Below are 21938 nucleotides of genomic sequence, written 5' to 3' on the forward strand. Positions count from 1 at the left end.
CAATATCCTAATCAGTAGAGGGACCACACCAGCGCTATGGAGCAAAGAGCCCCCACAGGCGTGATCAATGTCCGGCAACATCAGCCCAATGCTTTCAATATAACTGACCAGGACGCTTCGGGAAGCTGTGCAAAGCCCAAACACCAAAATGCACAGATGATCCCAAGAGGGTTCATGAGCCATCCTCCAGCCATCACGGTGACCTGCACAAAGAAAGAAAAGCAAAATTCACTATAGAGGCGAGCCCAGAGTTCATCAGCGCCAAAAAGATTGGGATAAAGCAACTGCCATCTATCACTACAACTAGCGAATCAACAAAGAGCGATTCAAGGCCAAAGAACAGATAAAGAGAATGAAAAGAACAACCTCCTATCCTACAAAGTTTACTGACAGCGACAGTGTCTATCACTCCTCCGAAAGTAGTGAGAACAAGATATGGAAAGATTATAAGGCCTCCAGACCACCTGAACCTATGGGCAGGATTTTCAGCTCAGCATGTGGGCACGCGCTTGACATGCCCGAGCGTGAAATAGCATGAGGTGATGTCGGGCAAGCATCCCAATGTCATCACGCACTCAGGCAATTTTTCGCTCGAGGGGCACCGACAATTAAGAGGGCTATTAAGCCCATTAATCAATTAATTAATTTGATTTTATCGCTGCCTGTCCAACCTTACAGTTTGCGGGCGGCTGAAAAGACCAGGCGGCCTTTGCATTTTTTGCTAAATTTCATCCACGGCAAATAAGGTTTCCAACAATGAATAAAAAAACAGTAAAAATTTTTAAAACTAATTTTTAACTTGCCCCTGTTCATGTGACAGAGTCACATGTGGGGTCATGTTTCCCTTATTTTTGAAATCTTTATTTTTAATTTTTAAATCCTTCAGCTCTCTGAGACAGCTCTGTGCCTTCAAGGAGCTTTCAATGAGCGCACCCCCGCGCATGCGAACGCTTCGGTGCCCATGCTCCTCTCCCGCTGTACTGAGGTTCTCAGCGCGCATTTCACATTGGCTGGCCGTTAATTGGCCAGCCAGCGTGAAATCGCGGTCAGGGCCCAATCGCAGGCGGCGGACGATATTGCAGCCGCTCCCGGGCCCACCCACTGTGCCCGCTCATTGAAGCGAAAATCCTGCCCTATGAACTCAGAGACTTGAGAGGGGAGATGGGGGTAATAATGATGTAAAACATGGAGTAAACTGGGATAACTTGTCAGTATGTTGGATAAAGACGTGGGGGGTGTGGTGTAAGGGTCTGGCACATAAAGGGTTAACATGTGACTGAGCACAGTACCACCCACACAGTGTGGTATAAGAGAACACATGATCCACACCTCGGAGTCAGTGGAGTGTCGGACAGAGCTGTATATATAAGCAAGCATGGAGACAACTCCTAGCTTGGACCTTTAGGTACCTATATATATAGTTTCTATTGGTTAATGAATGCTTACTATAGAGCTACCTAAGACTACAAATACCTTTATAAAACCTACCGAACTACGCCCAGCACTTTACAACACACAGAAGCATTGGTGAGCCGATAGTGCTTCTCTAAGCTGAAACAACTTCTATTTTTACTGCATTCCTCATGTACAGCAATACCTTGGAGCACTTTAGAGAGTCAAGGAAAGAAATGTCATCTGCCTGTCAGGGCTTTGGCCTGCAAAGTTATTAGGAACAGAGTGGGAAGAATTTCACTTTCCAGTGACAGATCCGTCCCTTTTGACACAATCGATACATCAAATTAATTGCTCAATCAGCAACAGTGGTCTAGAGTTGTACAGAGATTGGATTTTCTGTTCTTTTTATTTGTTCATGGGATGTGGGTGTCGCAGGCTAGGCCAGCATTTATGGCCAATCCCCAATTGCCCTTGAGAAGGTGGTGGTGAGGTGCCTTCTTGAACCGCTGCAGTCCCATAAGAATCCCCAAAGTGCTGTTAGGAAGGGAGTTCCAGGATTTTGACCAGCAACAGTAAAGGAACAGCGATATAGTTCTAAGGCAGGATGGTATGTGGCTTGGAGAGGAACTTGCAAGTGGTTGTGTTCCCATACATCTGTTGCTCTTGTCCTCATAGGTGGTAGAGTTTGTGGATTTGGGTGGTGCTGTTGAAGGATCCTTGGTGAGTTGCTGCAGTGCATCTTGTAGATGCTACACACTGCTGATACTGTGTATGGGTAGTGGATGGAGTGAATTTTGAAAGTGGTGAATGGGGTGCCAATCAAGCAGGTTGCTTTGTCCTGGATGGCGTCAAGCTTCTTGAGCGTTGTTGGAGCTGCACTTGTCCAAGCAAGTGGGGAGTATTCCATCACACTCCTGACTTGTGTCATGTAGATGGTGGACAGGCTTTGGGGAGTCAGGAGGTGAGTTACTCACCACAGAATTTCCAGCCTCTGACCTGCTCTTATAGCCACAGTATTTATTTGACTAGTCCAGTTCAGTTTCTGGTCCCTGGTAACCCCCAGGATGTTGATAGTGGGGGATTCAGCGATGGTAATGCCATGTCAAGGGGAGATGGTTAGATTCTCTCTTGTTGGAGATGATTATTGCCTGGCACTTGTGTGGCATGAATGTTATTTGCCATTTATCAGCCCAAGCCTGAATGTTGCCCAGGTCTTGCTGCATATGGACACAGACTGCTTCAGTATCTGAGGAGTCGCAAATACTGCTGAACAATACATACTGAGCAAACCTCCCCACTTCTGACCTTATGATAGAGGGAAGGTCGTTGATGAAGATGGTTGGGTCTAAGACACCACCCTGAGGAACTCCTGAAGTGATGTCTGATACTGAGATGATTGACCTGTGAAAAACACAACCATTTCCTTTGTGCTAGGCATGACTCCAACTGGTGAAGAGTTTCCTCCTGATTCCCATTGACTTCTGTTTTGCTAGGGCACCTTGATCCTCCACTCAATCAAATGTGGCCTTGATGTCAAAGGTAGTCACTCTCACCTCACCTTTTGAATTCAGCCGTCTTGTCTATGTTTGGACCAAGGCTGTAATGAGGTCAGGAGCTGAATGGTCTGGCGAAACCCAAGCTGAGCGGTAGTAGGTTATTGCTGAGTGAGTGTCACTTGATAGTACTGTCAACGATCCTTTCCATCACTTTGCTGCTTAATTATCCAAATATATATTGAGCTAATGTTAGAGTAGAGGGTGGGGAGAGGGAAGAATTTCTGACGTGTTCAGGAGAATTTCCTTGACCATTATGTTTTTGGTCCAAATAGGAATGAAGCATTGTTGGGCCTTGTGCTGGGAAAAGAGGTGGACCAAGTGGACCAAATGTCACTTCGGTAAGTGTGATCACTGTATCATAAGGTCTAGCTTAGCAAAGGAGAAGTTCATGGGGCAATCTAAAGTAGAACTTGTAAATTGAAAGAGGGCTAACTCCAATGGGTTGCGAGGGTATCTAGCCAGGGTAAAATGGATTGACAGGAAAAACAGTAACAGAACAATGAATAATCTTTAAGGAAGAGATGTTTCAGGTACAGGCTAGGTACATTCCAACAAGGGAGAATGGTAGGAGAAACAAAGCCTTGAATGATGGGGGACATAGAGATATGCTGCAATAAAAACAGGGTGTTTGATGTATGTCAGCTAAATTCTTCAAGTGAGATCCAGCCCAAATACAATAAGTTGAGAGTGGAAGTGAAGAGGAAAATAAGACTGGTAAAGAGAGAATGAGAATAGAATGGTAGTTAATGTAAAAGCAAAGACAAAAATCTACTAGCCTGGAAATCACAAGCATGTATTAAGAGGTGAGGTGAGGTCCAGTAGGGACAAGGAGCATGCTGTACACTTAGAGGCACTGGACAAGGCTAGAATATTTAATGATTACAAGGGAAAGATGCTGACAAAATATAAGTAGAAGCGGAATGAAGAAAGAGGTAATGGATTGGCGTGAAAATTGATAGGAAGGATGTATGGAAAGGCCAACTTTGCTTCTATGCTTTAAAGTGATTAAGTCACCTGGTTCAGATGGCTTGCACCCCAGGTTGCTAAAGAAAGTGGGGGTAGAGATAGTTGAAGGTCTTGCCATAATCTTCCAATCTTCACTAGATGAGTGGGGTGTGCCAGAGGATTAGAGAGTGTCAAACGTGGCACCCTTATTCATGAAGGGGTGGGTGTAAGGACATTCCTAGCAACTACAGCTGATCAGTTTAGCATCGATGGTGGGTAAGGTTTTAGAAACAATAATCAGGGAAAAGATCAACAGGCATTTGGAGATGTTGTCTATATGGATTTCAAAAAATGTCTTTGACAAAGTACCACATAAAAGGCTGGTTAACAAAATTGAGGCTTATGGAATAGGAGGGTGAATGTCGGCTTGGATAAAAAAAATGGCTTAAGGACAGAAAACTGTGAGTCATGGTAGATGGTTGTTTTCCACACTGGAGGATGGCAGACAGTGGTGTTCCCAAAGGGTCAGTTCTAAACCACTGCTTTTCTTGAATATATCAATGATTTGGATTTTGGAATCCCAAACAACATTTCAAAGTTTGTCAATGATTCCAAATTTGGAGATGTGGCTGACAGTGAGGATGATGCCAATTAACTGCAACAGGACATCGATAGGCTAACGAAATGGGCAGACAAGTAGCAGATGGAATTTAATACAGAAAGTGTGAGGTGTTGCATTTTGGTAGAAGGAATAGGGAGAGGTAATGTAGACTAAATGGCACAATCCTTAAGAGAGTACAGGGACAAAGGGACCTGGTGGTTAATGTGCACAGATCATTGAAGGTGGCAAGATATATCAAGAGCATGGTTAGCAAAACATGTGGGATCTTGAGCTTCATAAATAAAAGTATTGAGTACAAAAGCAAGAAAGTTATGCTGAATCTATAAAAAGCTCTGGTTAGGTCACAACTAGAATATTGCATCCAGTTCTGGTTAACACACTCTAGGAGGAATGTGAGGCTCCTTGAGAGGGTGCAGAAATTTACCACAATGGTTCCAGGGATGAGATTTTAGGTACAACTGGGGTTGTTCTCCTTAGAGCAAAGGGTATTGAGGGGGGGGGGGGGATTTGTTGGAGGTGCACAAGGTTATGATAGGTTTAGATAAAGTAGACAAAGAAAAGCCAACCCCATTAGCTGCTGATATATGGACTAGAGACACAGGTCCAAGGTTTTTGGCAAGGATTGCAGGGGGAATGTGAGAAAGAAATTTTTTACAAAGTCAGAGGTAATGATTTGGAACTCTCTGCCTATGAGGGCGCTGGAAGTGGAGACAATGAATGATTTCAAAAGGAAATTGGATAGGCATTTGAGGAAAATATACTTAAAGGGCTGCAGGGTTAAAGCAGGGCATTGGATTGCTCTGCAGACAGCTGGCATGGGCTCAATGGGCTCAATGGCTTCCTGTGCTGTAATGGCTCTAAAGGCCTAGACCTTCTTCTGAAACATGACCATTTCATGGTGGTGATCTGGGAAGTCAAGTGAGGCAGGCCCTTCAGCAAAACTCCGCATCATAATTGGCCAACTCAACTTCTGCCATGTTTGCTCCCAGGACCTCTTTGTGCTGGAAGCACAACCACCGGAATCAAATGGGAGGGAAATTGGCTCAATGCAAATGCATGGAGGTAGGATTCTAGGACACAGCTTGGACTGGGTTTTACATCTGCTATGTTGAAACTGCAGTTTCTGAGCAGTTGAGTCTACTTTCTAACAATATGATCCATGCAAGCAGTAACTGGCACCAGCACAAAAGTGATAACAGCTCTTATATCCTCCTCCTAATGCCTGGCTGGTGGCTATCTTGATCTCCTAGACTGCCAGACACCAGGGTCTTCCTCACTTCATATCCTGCTCCCTTATTGCATTGCAGATACTCCTCCAAATGTCCCATCATCAGCACCATAAGAAGAAGAGACCAGTCTCACTGGCTGCACGTGAGACCAATGTTCCTGAGTCTTTGATCTTTAACAGCCGAGGCTGCTGAAATCTTGGTTTTGGAATGCTCAGCTGAGCATTCTTGCTAATCTTACCTCTAGGGGCAGACAAATGTCTTCCAAAAGTTGTCTGCTAGCTCCCCCTGCTGTGGGATTTATCAGTAATATCTGTCGCATCAGATGCCACGACAGGCTGGATCAGGCGTAGGAAAGGTACATCAAGAGGCACCGGGGCTGTTTAGACGCTTCTTTCTCTAGCATTCAACAACATCTTTGTGGGGTGCATAGGATAACAACTGAGGTGCATCATAATGTTGTGCCGCTCTTTACTACCACAGTGTTTCCTTGCGCCTCATCAACGGCTTAATGTTAAAGCCATTGTAAAGGCTTTAAAGAGGGTGGCAATATTTGAAATGCCATGCTCCAAGGCACAAAGAAAACACAGGAGTCACAAATTTAGTTCTGTGGCCAGGCAGAGGAGCAGAACGACAGCCACTTCCCTGGCGTAGAGCTGACCAAACAGACAAGCAGGTGATAGGCTGTCTGGCAAGCCAGCCGCACCCTATAGTAGGCCACATGGCACTAATTTGTGCCAGTCATTGTAAATCTGGGATCACAGGTGGCTCACTATCAGCGTGATCTGTAAACGCTCCCATCTGCTTGGGGAGTGAGGCCTCCACATTGAGCAATCTCAAACAAAAACAGAAAATGCTGGAAAAAAACTCAGCAGGTTGTAAGCAGCATCTGTGTAGACAGAGAAAACCTTTCAGGTCTGTGACTGAACTGAAACATTAACTCTTTTTCTCCCTCTAGAGGCTGCCTAACCTGCCGAGGTTTCTCCAACATTTTCAGTTCAGATTTCTAACATCTGCAGTATTCTGCTTTTCGAGCAATGATCAAACCTTGCTTTGATTCTGAACACTCACTATGCCAGGTTAACCCAGCAACTGACTTGTGGCCCGTTCAAACAAGCAATTTCATGAAGGGCCGTTACAAGGTTTGCGAGGACACTGAAGCCATTTCTCTGAGGCTGAATTTGACATAATTTGACCTACAACATTTGTTTAATGAGGCAAATTTCATTCAACAGGCAAACGCAATGTAATTGCAAGTAATGATTGGCAAAACCATAGCTTTTTAGCATGGATTGAGTGACATAATCGGGTGGCCCGGCACAGGCTGGGTGATATCCAAAAACTGACTAATCACCCTGACGGACTAAATACTGTGGGAGAGCTGTGGTGCCTTATGCTGCAATGTGTGCAGGGACTGGACTTTAATTGGGTTGAAAGTGTGGAGCTGGGGTTTATCTTTAACATTATGATTGTCACTTGGTCCAGTGACAATACTTGCCTTGCATGTGACCAAAAAATCAATCCACTGATGTTCATGATCAAGAATCAGATCTGACTGGGGGAGAGGAATGGGAGAAAATGAGATGGCTTTAACCAGGTGGGTGGTGCATAAATGTAGTCTGTTTTCCATTGTACCAGAGACCTGCATTAAAATTTCCCCAGGACCATAAATTTGCCAGTCCTGCTGTGCTGAAGATACCCATCCAATCAGATCATCTAGGCCATGGAGGCACTGGCCATGATTTTCCAAAATGTCCGAGAGTCTAGAACAGTCCCAGAGGATTGGAGGTTAGCAAATGTAACACCACAACTCAAGAAAGAAGAGAGAAGACAGGGAACTACAGGCCACTTAGCCTGACATCAGTCATCAGGAAAATGCAGGAATTATTAAGGAAGTCTTAACAAAGCACTTAGAAAATCACAGTATGATCAGACAAAATCAATGTGCTTTTACCAAAGGGGAATCATGTCATGTCAAATTTAGTAAAGTTTTTCAAGGCTGATGTGCTGGAATTTGCTTTCCCAGGGTGTTTTGGTGGGTTTTCCATGTGTAGGCCAAGGATTACCATTCCCAGCATGCCTGGGAGTTCAAGGGAAGCGCAGAGGATGGCAGGGAGGCAGGCCATGCGTGCTCAGTTTCCAGTGTTCCTCAGCAGATGCAAGGATCAGGCAGTGTGCCTGAAATGCACTTAGCAACGACCACAGGGCCAGGGTGTGGCGCTATACGCTACTCCATGTGAATCGGTAGCAGACAAAGAGGAGGATCGGCTCCATGCAGGACGTGGGCATAGCTAGCTAGGTCAGCATTTTTATTGGCCATCCCTAATTGCCCTTTAGGTTTTGGCGAGCTGCCTTCTTGAACTGGCGCAGTCCACGTGGTGCAAGAACACCCATAGTGCTGTTCGGAAGGGAGTTCCAGGATTTTGACCCAGTGAAGGAATGACGATATAAATCAGGATGGTGTGTAGCTTGGAGGGGAACCTGAAGGTGGTGGTTCCCAGGCATCTGCTGCTCTTGTCCTTCCATTTGGTAGAGGCTGCAGGTTTGGAAGGTTCTGTCAAAAGAGGCTTGGTGAGTTGTTGCAATGTATCTTGTAGGTGGTACACACTGCTGCTACTGTGCGCCAGTGGTAGAGGGAGTGGATGTTGGAGGTGCTGAATGGGGTGCTAATCAAGCAGGCTTGGGTCTGGATGATGTCAAGCTTCTGGAGTATCAATGGAGCTGCACTCCATTGTAGTGCATTGAGTGTAGATGGTTCTGTCTGTGTGATTTAATTACATTGGAGTCAGGTGGACTGCAAGCTTGAAATTATCAAAAGAAGTTAGGTGTAGAAGTGTACTTGAAATGCTAAAGAGTAAACATGGATGTTGTCTTAGCATATAAGATGTGAAGGGAATTTGCATTTTTAGGTAAGTGGAGTTGTTCGGATGTTTACAACTAGACAGATAAGCAAGGCCAAGCAGTGTGTTTATTTTTCCCAAAGCTTACTGACAATATTGGCAACATGGAAGTTTTTATATTATGGGAAAAGTGCATTTCCAAAGGCATACGGAGCAATAGAATTTACGGATTAAAGAGAGGGAAACATATATAAAGGGGAATGAAAGGCTATGTTGGGGAGGCCATGTAAGGTCTAACAGGAGTGTATGAAACAGCCTTTGGGAAGCCTCCAGCCGTTTGTGCGTAAGTCTGCTGTGTCCAGGAAATAAAGCTGGAGGCAAGTTTTGCAATTCCACTGTCAAGTGGGTACTGTGTTAACTTGCTAGCTTGCTTTTTAAATTTAAAATCTAATTTGGACTGTTTCTTTAAAGGGGGTGTGTAATTTAGAGTCAAGTTAATTAGGAATTTTAGAATTTGTTATAGTATTAAGTAATGGTACTGCTATGTATGTTCTTGAAATCTTCTTTTTGTTAATAAATATTTTAATTTATAAATATCACTAAAGGTCTTAGTGGACTCATTACTTCTGAATTCAGTGCACACATCTCGTAATAAATACTAATTGCAAAACCGTTGTGCTAGCATAGCCAAGTTTCCCTTGTGGTTTTGGTCCGCCTGGCACAGATCATCTGCCACATAAGCTACGGTATTTATATGACTAGTCCAGTTCGGTTTCTGGTCAATGGTAACCCCCAGGATGTTGATAGTGGGGGATTCAGTGATGGTAAAGCCATTGAATATCAAGGGGCGATGGTTGGATTCTCGCTTGTTGGAGATGGTCATTGCCTGGCACTTGGGTGGCATAAATGTTACTTGCCACTTGTCAGCCCAGAGGAGTCATGAATGGTGCTGAACATTGTGTAATCACCAACAAATGTCACCACCTCTGACCTCATGATGGAAAGGAGGTCGTTGAAGAAGCAGCTGAAAATGGTTGGGCCTAGGATACTACCCTGAGGAATTCTTGCAGTCATATCCTGAGATTGAGATGATTGACCTCCAACAACCACAACTACCTTCCTTTGTGCTAGGTATATTAATGTCTTGGATTCAGGGATAGAAGGTACTATAGCTAAATTTGCAGATGACACCAAAATAGGTGGAACAGTAAGTTGCAATGAAGAAATAAGAAATTTACATATGGATATGGACAGGTTAGGTGAATGGGCCAAAATTTGGCAAATGGAGTTTAACATGGATAAGTGTGAGGTTATCCATTTTGGTCAGAAGAATAAAAAGGCTACTTATTATCTTAATAGAGAGAAACTTCAGAATGCTTCAGTGCAGAGGGATCTGGATGTCCTCGTGCATTAATCGCTGAAAGCAAGTATGCAGGTACAGCAGATAATAAGGAAGGCAAATGGAATTTTGGCATTTATTGCTAAAGAAATAGAGTGTAAAAATAGGGAAGTGTTGTTGCAACTGTACAAGGCATTGGTGAGACCGCACCTGGAGTACTGTGCAGTTTTGGTCCCCTTGAAGATGTAGTTGCATTGGAGGCATTTCAGAGGAAGTTCACTAGATTGATTCCAGAGATGCGGGGCTTGTCTTGAAGAGAGATTGAGCAGTTTAGGCCTATACTCGCTTAAGTTTAAAAGGATGAGATCATCTAACTGAAGTACATAAGATGCTAAAGGGGATAGATAAGTAGACGTGGAGCAGATGTTTCCCCTTGTGGGGTATTCTAGAACGAGAGGCCATAGTTTTAGGCTAAGGGGTGGTAGATTTAAATCAGAGATGAGGAATTACTTTTCTCAAAGGGTCGTGAATCTGCGGAATTCACTACCGCAGAGTGCAGTGGATGCCAGGACGCTGAATAAAATTAAGGAGATACAGATTTTTAATCAGTAATGGGTTGAAAGGTTATGGGCAGAGGGCAGGAAATTGGAGTTGAGGCCGAAATGAGATCAGCCATGATCGTATTGAATGGCGTGGCAGGCTCAAGGGGCTGAATTGCCTACTCCTGCTCCTAGTTCTTATGACTCCAACCAGTGGACAGTTTTCACCCCCGATTCCCATTGACTCCAGTTTTGCTAGGGTTCCTTGATACATTCGGCAAATGCAGCCTTGAAGGGTAGTCATTCTCACCTCTTGAGTTCAGCTCTTCCGTCCATGTTTCAACTAAGGCTGTAATGAAGTCAGGAGCTGAGTGGTCCTGGCGTCCTATCTGAGAGTTAGGGCTCAGGAAGCTCGGGAGCAGTGGTGTTATGCTCAAAGAAGCTAGACATCTGTGATCGTGCAGTGATTAGATGTTGGGGTGCAGCCTTGTGAATCCAGGGGGATGCAGTCTTGTGAGAAGACTGAGCAACTGGGAGGCGAGCAATCGTTGGGACAGTCCAAGTTAGAGTGGCTGTTCAGAGAGGACCGGAAATCCCTCATGACGTTGGTGGAGTTGTAAAGGATTTTTTAAACAGCTGTTTGCTGCCACTGTAACTGCAGGGGGTGCACTCACCACACATGCACAGTGACTGTATCACTGACAATGATGCCGCAGGTAGTTGCCTGCACCAAAGGATAATGCAACTGATGTTAACACAAGCAGAGAGCGGTAATACCTGCAGCTCAGCAAAAGGGCAATAGGGACATTAGAGTTAGTGGCAAATTTGGTTAAAAAGTGTTTCTTTAGTGAGCTGATAAATCCTGGAATTGCCTGTAAGCAAAGTATTTCTTTAACTTTACCTAATTTAAGCAAAATAACAGGTGAAATCTATTTGTTCTATATCTGTCTAAAAAGCAAAAATTTCATATTGACTGTTGGAAAAGGATGGCGAGAAAGCAGCAAGCAAAGAGGCGACAGACAATGGGCATGCGACATCAGCGGCACCACTCGTACCTACAGGAGTGGGTGCCGACTTCCTGTTCCAGGCGCCCAGTGATGACATCAGCAGCACCGATTTCCTGTTCCAATGCAGTGACAAGATACACAGCGTTTTGTTACTCTGTGATCATTGACGTCTGGGTGAGTTGCTGAGAAATGTTTGATCTGACTTCGGCGTGTGCCATTTGTGTAGCTTGCAGTGTTTTATACCAGTTCACCTGTTAATTCATGTTTACCTCACGTTAATTCTGGATGTTAGAGTATTAGATTGCATTGACCTTTTGCTTTATTGACTCTTGTATAATAAAATTTTGTCTATTTGTTTGAAACCGTGGTATCTTTTGGCTTTATTCTTAGTAAATAACTGGGATTTCAAATTTAACCTACTTCGCAACAAAGGTTACTGGTCTCCAACCAGATCTTAAATTTAGGGGACTGGTCAGGGATTGTAACAATGTAATTAGTCGGGTCAGTAAACAGGAGCCAGTAGATGAAGTATACTTGGATTGCCAAAGGCATTTGATACACGTAAAAGGGCTCATGGAGTTGGGGGTAATATATTAGCATGGATACAGAATTGGTTAATGGACAGGAAGCAAAGAATGCGGATAAACGACATTTTCAAGTTGACAAGATGTAACTAGTGAAATGCTGCAAAGATCAGTGTTTGGACCTCAGCTGTTTACAATCTATATTACAGGTTGTCCCATCATGAAAGGCTGACTAAATTGGGCCTATATTCTCTGGAGTTTAGAAGAATGAGAGGTGATCTCATGGAAGCATGCAAGATTCTGAAAGGGCAAAACAGGGTAGATACTGAGAGGTTGTTTGCCCTAGCTAGGGAATCTAGAACTCAGCATTGTCTCAGGCTAAGGGGGCTGATCATTTAGTACTCAGATCAGGAGAAATTTCTTCACTCGTAGGATTGAGAAACTTTGGAATTCTCTACCTCAGGGTTGTGGATGCTCCATGATTTAAGTATGTTCAAGGCTGAGAGAAGACAAATTTTTGAGCTTGGGGGATCAAGGGATATGGGGAGCAGGTGGGAAAATATGAGTTATGGCAGATTAGCCATGGTTGTACTGAATGACAGAGCAGGCTCACGGGGCTACATGGTCTACTGCAGCTCCTATATTTTATGTTCCTATGCTTCACAGCTAGATCACCTTCTCACTTTTATTTCTCCCCCCAACCATGATCACAGTCTCCTCTCCCTCAAGGATTCAGCACCCTCCCTTGTCAAAGTATTCCTGGCTTTCCCAAGAGCCCTTCTCACTTAAGACAGCACACCCTTTGCTATCCAAGCATCCAATCTTCATGTGTACACCCAATCTGACATAATTTTCAATCATTGGTGCAGCACCATCAAATCCAAAACCCAGCCAGTTAGTTTCCGGCAGTGGGTACTGGATAGATTAGAAACAATGGCTGACTGTTCTCTCCTATCTTTGTACACAAGCCAGTTGTAGCATACCTGCTTCGTCAACCCAGTTAAACTGAACAAACAAAGGACCAAATCCAAGATCTTCCTGCTCCAGCAGGGGGCCAGTAACCAATGGACAGATGATGTTCAAAACTTGGCAAAACGGCCAGAAGGGATGATTTTTTTGATGAGAGTTATGATCTGGAATGCAGTGTCTGAAAGGGTGGTAGACACAGATAAATTAGTAACTTTTGAAAGATATATACTTGAAAAAAAACTCTGCAGGACTGTGGAGAAAGAGCAGGAAAGCAGAACTAATTGCATAGCTCTTTAAGAGCTGACACAGACACCTTCTATGGCACTTTTTACACGTTAATTTAGATGTCACTGATCAAAATTCTTTGGAGTTAAGATTTTTTTTGTGGGCCAGACTTTTTCAACTGATGTAGGAGGGGCACAGAGAGGCAAGGAAAGTTTTCCAAACCATAGCTTTATTTGTTGTGTAGATACACTGGTAGTTTATGCAGTGCTGGAGGAAGCCATTGTGGAACGTCTGGGCTTCGGGGTGGTCCCTTCGCGGAATCCATTCCTGCAAACAAGACAGCAAGGAAGAGGTTAGGATAGTGTAATACTCAGCGGCCAAGATTTAAACTGAATGCAAATCGAGTTCCCAACATGCGTCTCTGCTAGCATCAGAAAAATCTCAAGAGGTTGCTCTCAAATACTCTCCATAGGCATATCATCTATTAATCATATTACTGCACTCTCTCAAACCCACAGCATCTTCTGCATGAATCATTGTACGTACAGGCTGTGACCAAATGCAGTTTAATTTTTCCTTATCTATCCTCTCACAAAGGTGACAATTCCTATTGGGTACCATTTCATGGATGCCAGCAGCCCAGATCCCTTGCCCAAGTGGCCATTCTTCCACATTAAGCCTATATTGTGAGTGCACAGTAAGCTGGAATACCAAACCCCTACAGGGTTGTTGGGAAAGCTGTAGTCAAATGCTGACAGGTACTGGCAGGATGTGACTAATGATGTCCCACAAGGATGCTGTACTCCCTAGAATTTATAACATTATGGGGTGATTTGAGCAAAGTCAAGATATTGAGCAGAACAGATAAGAGTAGAGAGAAACTATATTCATTGGTTGGGGAATCTAGCACTAGGTGAGTCTAAAAATGAAGAGTCAGGCCTTTCAGGACTGAAATGAAGACACACTTCTGCATGCAAAGAGTGGTAGGAATTTGGAACTCTCTTCTGCAAACTGCAACTGATGTTAGATCAATTGCTCATGTTTAAATTGAGGTTGATATATTTTTGTTAATCAAAGGTATAAGGAATTCGGGGCAAAGGCGAGTTTATAGAGTTAAGTCACAGATCAGCCATGATCTCACTGAACAGCAGAAGAGACTCAAGGGGCTAAATTGTCCACTCCTTGTTCCTGCACTAGGTCTATCTTCTTTTTTCACTATAAGAATAACACTAACTGTCCACCAGTCCTCTGGCACTATTTCCTTTTTCCAATGATTTTATTTTATAGATTAACATAATAGTGCTTCTGCTGCCACTTCCTAATTTCTTAATATGTGCAGATGCAATCCATCTGGGTCAGGGATTTTATCCTATATTTGATGCTTTTCATGCTGAAATTAAGTCTGCCAGCTCATGGCCACATTGTACTGTTAGTTATGTATCTCCAAGCTCCATGACTGCTATTGCAGGGAAACCCCTAAGCTCCAATAAACTATTTCCCAAACTGCCCCAGGCTTTGCAATTTAATTTCATTGCTATGCAGCACTTAGGAATGTCATGAGGATATCACAGGTGTTAAGTTCTTCCTTCTTTAACCAAGAGTAATATATATGAAAGTATACAAATAATAAAGGCTTTAAAATGGGGCTACGTATAAAAGCACACCCTGATCCAATTATCACCTACTCTCTAACTTGACTCCAATTCCATGTCTGCTAATAATATTTTCATTTTATATTATAAACAGCAAAACTCTGGGCAATTAAGAGATGGTACAAAACACCAAAACAAGACTACAGCACAATCATTGACAGCAATTACCACATGACACATTTACACACCCAGTCTGTAGTTGTCATACACACAATTTTAATCACAAAATTTGGCTACATTGCTTTAGGCATTTTAGATTCATCTTTGCTCCACTGTTCAGCTCACTACCTGAACCAAATCATAAAACAGCATTGTGATACTTTCCTCCTGTTTTATGGCCTTAAAAAATTCTAAAGGCTTTGTTGCAGTGAAATTGGTGCCAATCGCACTGCATGCGTTCCAAACTCCAAACAACTGCTCTTGCACCAGCAGCCACATTGTAGGCACATGTGCAATTGCTCCTGACAGGTTAGCAGCAAGAATTACAGTGTATTCTAAATATTTCGAGAATTCACATCAGTCCGACTTCCAGAAGTGTCCAAACTCATTTGACTTGGGACACTGAAAATTCAGCAGCTTGGGTTAAATTCAAACTAGATTTCAGAGGATAGAGTTAGTGCTTTGACCCAGCCACACCCAGATACAACACCCCCACCCAGAGATGCATCCTTTTAAAGATATTCATTTACGGGGTGTGGGCGCCGCTAGCGCAGCCAACATTTATTGCCCATCCTTAATTGCACTCGAGAGGTGGTGGTGAGCTGCCTTCTTGAACCGCTGCAGTCCATGCAGTGTAAGCACACCCACAGTGCTGTTAGAGAGGGAGTTCCAGGGTTTTGACCTAGCGACAGTAAAGGAACAGCAATAAATTTCCAAGTCAGGATACTGTGTTGATTGGAGAGGAACATCCAGGTGGTGGTGTTCCCACATGCCTGCTGCCCTTGTCTTTCCAGGTGGTAGCGGTTGTGGGTTTGAAAGGTGTAGTCTAAGGAGCCTTGGTGAGTTGCTGCAGTGCATCTTGTAGATGGTACACACTGCTGCCACTGTGCATTTGTGATGCAGGGAGTTACTGTTTGTGGATGGGGTGCCAATCTAGCAGGTTGCTTTGTCCTGAATGGTGTCAAGCTTCTTGAATGGTGTTGGAGCTGCACTCATCTGGGCAAGTGAAGAGTATTCCATCACACTCCTGACTTATGCCTTGTAGATGGTGGACAGGCTGTGGTGACTTATTCATAGATTCCGAGCCTCTGGCTTGCTCTTGTAGCACAGTATTTATATGGCTGGTCCAGTTCAGTTTCTGGTCAATGGTAGCCCCCAGGATGATGTTGGTGGGGGATTTATCGATGGTAATGACATTGAATGTAATGGGGTGATGGTTAGATTCTCTCTTGTTGGAGATGGTCATTGCCTGGCACTTGTGTGGCGCAAATGTTACTTGCCACTTGTCAGCCTAAGCCTGGATATTGTCCAGGTCTTGCTGCATTTGAACACGGACTGCTTCACTATCTGAGGAGTCGCAAATTTAGTGCTGAACATTGTGCAATCAACAGCAAACATCCCCACTTCTGACCTTTTGATGGGAAGGTCATTGATGAAGCAGCTGAAGATGGTTGGGCCTAGGGACCTGAGGAACTCCTGCAGAAATGTCCTGAAGCTGAGATGACAGACCTCCAACAACCACCTTCCTTTGTGATAGGTATGGCTCCAACCACTGGAGAATTTCCCCCCGAATCCTGTTGACTCCAGTTTTACTAGGGCTAGGGCTCCTTGATGCCACACTTGGTCAAATGCTGCCTTGATGTCAAGGGCAGTCACTCTCACCTCACCCCACCCCCAACATCCACTCTCCTGGATACAAACCCTATCCCCCACACTTGATATCCCATAGATACAACTCCTCTCCCAGATACACACCCCACTTCCCAACACTACCTCCTCCCAGGGATATATACCAACACATCTTTCTAACAGCCTGCTACAATTTTCTATCATCTTATGGAAAAGTAGCCGTTCGACCATCACACACTGGCACATCGATCAAACACATTAACATGGTTTCCATGTCATTGAGTAGATTCTCACTGTCACTACATCTCTTACCTGAATCGGCGATACACCACTTTCAGGTGCCTCATGCGGCCTGTACCAGTTGTGTTTCTCCTTTTGGCCTTGGCACTCCAGTTATCTGCAGAAAAGTCAGAAAGGTTGGTATAGTCAGTTTGCATCAGCTGTTAAAAATCTTTGAAAACACGGCACCCATTCCCTAATGGCTCTGTACACAACAGATGCATGTTGTAAACCGAGTCGGTGACACCTCATAGCCCAAAGTAGTCAGGGTGGGTGATGGTTCATAGTCAGGCAGAATTTTTTTTTCACCCAACTCAGGCTCCTGCTAAAACACGCATGTCACAAGACTAGGATAGACTCGAACTGCAGGGATTTCCAAAGAACCTGCTAACACTCAGAACCCTGCCTCATGCACAAAGTAAAATCACTTTCAAGCCATGGTTGGTACTGTACTAGAATCTCACTCCAACTAGAACCAAACTTCTAGTGGAGGCAGGAAGAAAACACAATTGCATCCTCAAGAGTGTTAAGACCATTTGGGTCATGGCTACCTGCTCAGTTCTGCTCAGTGTGGAGAAACTTACACTTCCTCTTTCTCTTGGCAGGGTAGGCACATTTGCCGCAGGTCGATTTCTGCAGGTGGAATGCTTTAGCCCCACATCGTCGGCAAAGAGTGTGGGTCTTGTTCCGCCTCTTACCAAATGACGATGTTCCCTTCGTCTGAAAGAAAATAAGAATAAAGGCAATTAATCACACCCACTCTCAGGCAAAGCCTCACCAAATTGTTTGTGATTATACAATCTTCTTGGGTCATCCCACCCCTATAGATGTTATAAGGAAAAGGAATGGGAGAGCAATCAACTCCAGCCGATCTATCCAGAGCGCCAAGTTCAGCCTATTGGAAACCAGATGAAAACAAGCAACTGTTAACATCTCAGACTCTAATGCGAACGGCACAGGAACAAAGGGAGTGACAGTCAGAGGTTCCAGACTCCAGCCAAGAACAGCTCTCCTATCACCACAGCCTCAATATAGCAGCACTTTTAAGGTGCTGCTCCCAACAACCACCAGGTATGGGGAGGGGGACACAACCTGACTTTCACCATACTGTCCTCAACATGGCAGAAGCGGGGAACTGCAATTGGGAAAACATTGAAACACAAGGCCTCCATTTAACAGCACATCGCATAAAACATGTTGCTGCAAAATTACCTCAGTTAGGCAGACATTTCTCACTTAAAACAGACTCCATGCAAAAGCTAACATTTTTGTTAAAGGCCCTGGGTTAATTAGCTGAGAGGTATCAAACATCAATCTGAACGCAACGCGACTAAATACAATTGAATGCATTGGTCAAGCATAGAATTACATAGGATGGAAAGCACGGATAAGCCACACAACCCAACTGTTCTATGCCAGCGTTTATGCTCCATATAAGACCACTATTTCATCTAACCCTATTAGTATATCTATCACTTTCTCCCTCATATAGTGATCTAGGTTTTCCCTTAAGTGCATCTATGTTACAAATGAGGGCTGTAGTGAGAACAATATCTCTCTCCAACAAACTACTTTCTGGTTAAAAACAGAAAATATTGGGAAATATTCAGCAATTCAGGCAACATCAGTGGAGAAACAGTTAACATTTCAGGTGAATAATCTTTCATTGGATTAACTTTATTTTGCTGCTGTGAAGAGATGATCATCTCCTGCTTCATTCAAGACTGGCAGAGATGGTCTGACTGCAGCTTTGGGCACCGTAAATGTGACTGATTGAAATTTCGGGTTTTCATTCTTATTAATAACCAATTAATTCTGATGGTGTTGTGTGTATAATGGTGTGCACCATTTTATAACAAATATACTTGGGGCAGGAGTGAGTCAATTTATTTGCTTTCGAAGAAATAATTTGTACATCAGAGTAGTGGTCAGAGACACAAATAAGAAATGAAAACCAAACTCATTAGGATAAACGAATAAGGCAGACACCATCTTTCAAGTGCAGTCAGTAGGTATTTGAAAAGGATACAGGGAAATAGGATGAGAGTTGAAAAGCTAGAATCAATACAGGCACGATGGACTGAATTTTTCTCCCACCCACAATGCTGTTAATTTTTACAATGCTGTATGAAGAGTCCAGACACAGTTAAGTGCTTTACTAGGTATCCTTGTGAAGGGCCACACCTGAATACTTAACCCATCATCCTTTCAAATGTTGACTGAACTTGTGTTTTTACTGATCATTTGGCTTCCTCAACATGCTCTCCACACAGACAAGTTTGGGTATGTGTTACAACATCCCTATTATGGACTCTCTCAACTCTGCAATGAACATGACCAGAAATATGAACTGAAAGGACGACAATCTAGACCTCTAAACAATAAACAAAAGAATCTGAAACATTGTGCTCTCCTGACTGTTCAGAATCTGTTGTACATAAGAAGCCAGGATTGGGATTGTATCACAAAAGCAAAATAAGGCGGATGCTGGAAATCTGAATTACAAAACAGAAAATATTGTAAATAATTAGATTGTCCAGGCAGCGTCTGTGGAGAGAGTAGTAGTTATCGTTTCAGGTTTGTGACCTTTCAGCACATCTGGGTCAAAGAACTGAAACGTTAACTCTTGCTCCCTCTGCACAGATGCTGCCTGGCTAAGCTGAGTATTTCCAGGATTTTCTGCTTCCATTTGGGATAGTGTTGTTCGACACTAAAATGGGAAAGACACCAAGAGTTAATTATGGAGACGGAACAACTGCAGAATTACCATTGAACGACAGACAGTGACATCAGTGCAAACCTTCCCCAGGACACAGCAGTGAATGGAGCCTGGGGAAAGGAGGGTCATTTATCAGTTAAAATAACCCCGGAAGGGGACACAAACGGAGCATTACACCCTATAATCAGCAGCACACCATACAGATCTCTGCCTGCTAGAAGGCGGAAGCACTAGGCCCAACCTCAGGCCCTGGGCTAGAGTGTAAGCGTCAGCTACAATGACAGGGCGACTGAGGCCTACATCTTTCTCCTAACATCATTTTCAGCCGCCAGCCCCGGGAATATCGATACGATACAACAGCTGAATATGTGTAGAGTTAAGCCCCAGCGGCGGCCTGCTGCTAATGGGCCGACCAGGAGTGGATGGACACGGATTCTGCCACCCCCAGAGCCATCTCCTCCTCACTCACCATTTTCACTGCGCGCTGGAGAGACCGGAAGTATGTCCTCGCTCCCTTCTTATACCCTGATACCGGAAACAATTCTTCTCTATTACTGACCTTTGATGCGGCCCGACTTTCAAATCTGCCCCCGCACAACCCAAGACTGCAAAATAGTACCTATTTATTCCTCTTTCTTACTGAAATTTGTCGGGTTCTGCAAGAGGTTTTGAGCCTATAGTCCTCTTGCAGGGCATTTTTAGGAGATAGAACGGAAACATCAAAATGCACCAAATGTAAAACGTGTTTATGAACTGTTAAATTTCTGACTTCTCCCGGTTGAGATGAAAGGTCAACGACCTGAAACATTAAATCTGTTTCGTTAACAAATGCTGCCTGAATTGGTGTTGCATTTTCAGTTTTAATTTCAGATTTCCAGATTCTTAGGCATTCGTCTTAAATCTAGCATGTATGCGTTATGTGGCTTCCTTGGAATTCAAGTATCATGAAATGATGCAGCACAGAAGGAGGCCATTAGGCCCCATTTTGATGCTGCCAGGCCTGCTGAGTTTTTCCAGGTAATCATGTTTTTGTTTTGGATTTCCAGCATCCGCAGTAGTTTTTTGTTTTTAACTCATTTTGCCAGTGCCAGCTCTTTGAAAGAGCTGCCCAATTAATTATTAATTAATTGACCATTTTGCGGAACGCCTTCGGTCTGTCCGCAAGTATGACCCAGACCTCCCTGTCATTTGCCATTTCAACACTCCACCCTGCTCTCATGCCCACATGTCTGTCCTTGGCCTGCTGCAATGTTCCAGTGAAGCTCAACACAAATTGGAGGAACAGCACCTCATCTTCCAACTCAGCACTTTACAGCCTTCCGGACTTAACATCGAGTTCGATCATGAACTCTCTCCTCCATCCCCAACCCTTTTCCGATCCCCCTTTTTCCAATAATTTATAATTTTTAAAATATATTTTTCTTTTCCCACCTATTTTTAAATTTATTTCGATCTATCATTTTATCTCCACCTTTTAGCCCGTTTCGATACCTTCCCCCCACCCCACCCCCACCAGGGCCACCTGTCACTTGCTTGTCCTGCTTTCTACCCTTAATGTCACCATTAGCACATTCCTTAGATAATATCACCACCGTCAACACCCCTTTGTCCTTTTGGCTATGACATCTTTGGCAATCTTTTTTTTGCCTCCACCTATCACTGGCCCTCTATTCAGCTCTATCTGTCCCACCCCCCTCAACCAGCTTATATTTCACCTCATTTCTATATTTCCTCAGCTCTGATGAAGACTTATATGGACTCAAAACGTTAACTGTGTTCCTCTCCGCAGATGCTGTCAGACCTGCTGAGTTTTACCAGCTATTTTTGTAATTATTAATCTCATCCCCCTGCTCTTATCCCATAGTCCTGCAAATCTTTTCCGCTTCAAATGTTTAACCAATCCTTGAAAGTGAGTGTTGCATCTGCTTCCACCATCCTTTCAAGTAGTGCATTCCAGATCATAACAACTGGTTGTATTAAACAAAGTTCATTCTGCCTCTGGTTGTTTTGCCAATTACCTTAAGTCTGTGTCCTTTGGTTACCAAACCTTTTGCCACTGGTAATATTTTTCCTTATTTACGCTATCAAAACATTCATGATTCTGAATAACTGTTGCAGTGTGGTTTTGTCACCTATTTGTAATAGAGTTGATCTGCAGACAACTTTTTAATGGAAACATAGGTTTATTTACAATACAGCCAGCAGCAACTACACGTGTGCTTTCAACTCCATCTCTATACTGACTGTGGAGGTAGCCCACGTTGCTGACACATTGGTTTACACAGGTCATGTAATCTTACATCACAGGACTAT

At 43.7% G+C, this 21938-nt stretch overlaps 1 protein-coding gene across 1 annotated transcript; it reads right to left on the reverse strand.

Annotated features, from left to right (window-relative positions):
* Positions 1-13399: 13399 nt before the first annotated feature.
* On the reverse strand, positions 13400-20166 carry LOC144688765 (large ribosomal subunit protein eL37). The gene is made up of 4 exons (XM_078555675.1): positions 20095-20166; positions 17491-17626; positions 16940-17024; positions 13400-13514 (listed from the first exon to the last, which is right to left on the reverse strand). Exons 1-4 carry the CDS (start codon positions 20095-20097, stop codon positions 13445-13447), a joined length of 294 nt encoding a protein of 97 aa, XP_078411801.1. The 5' UTR covers positions 20098-20166; the 3' UTR covers positions 13400-13444.
* Positions 20167-21938: the final 1772 nt, after the last annotated feature.

The sequence above is a fragment of the Cetorhinus maximus genome, chromosome 13 (assembly GCF_964194155.1).
Source record: "Cetorhinus maximus chromosome 13, sCetMax3.hap1.1, whole genome shotgun sequence".
Classification (NCBI taxonomy): Eukaryota; Metazoa; Chordata; class Chondrichthyes; order Lamniformes; family Cetorhinidae; genus Cetorhinus; species Cetorhinus maximus.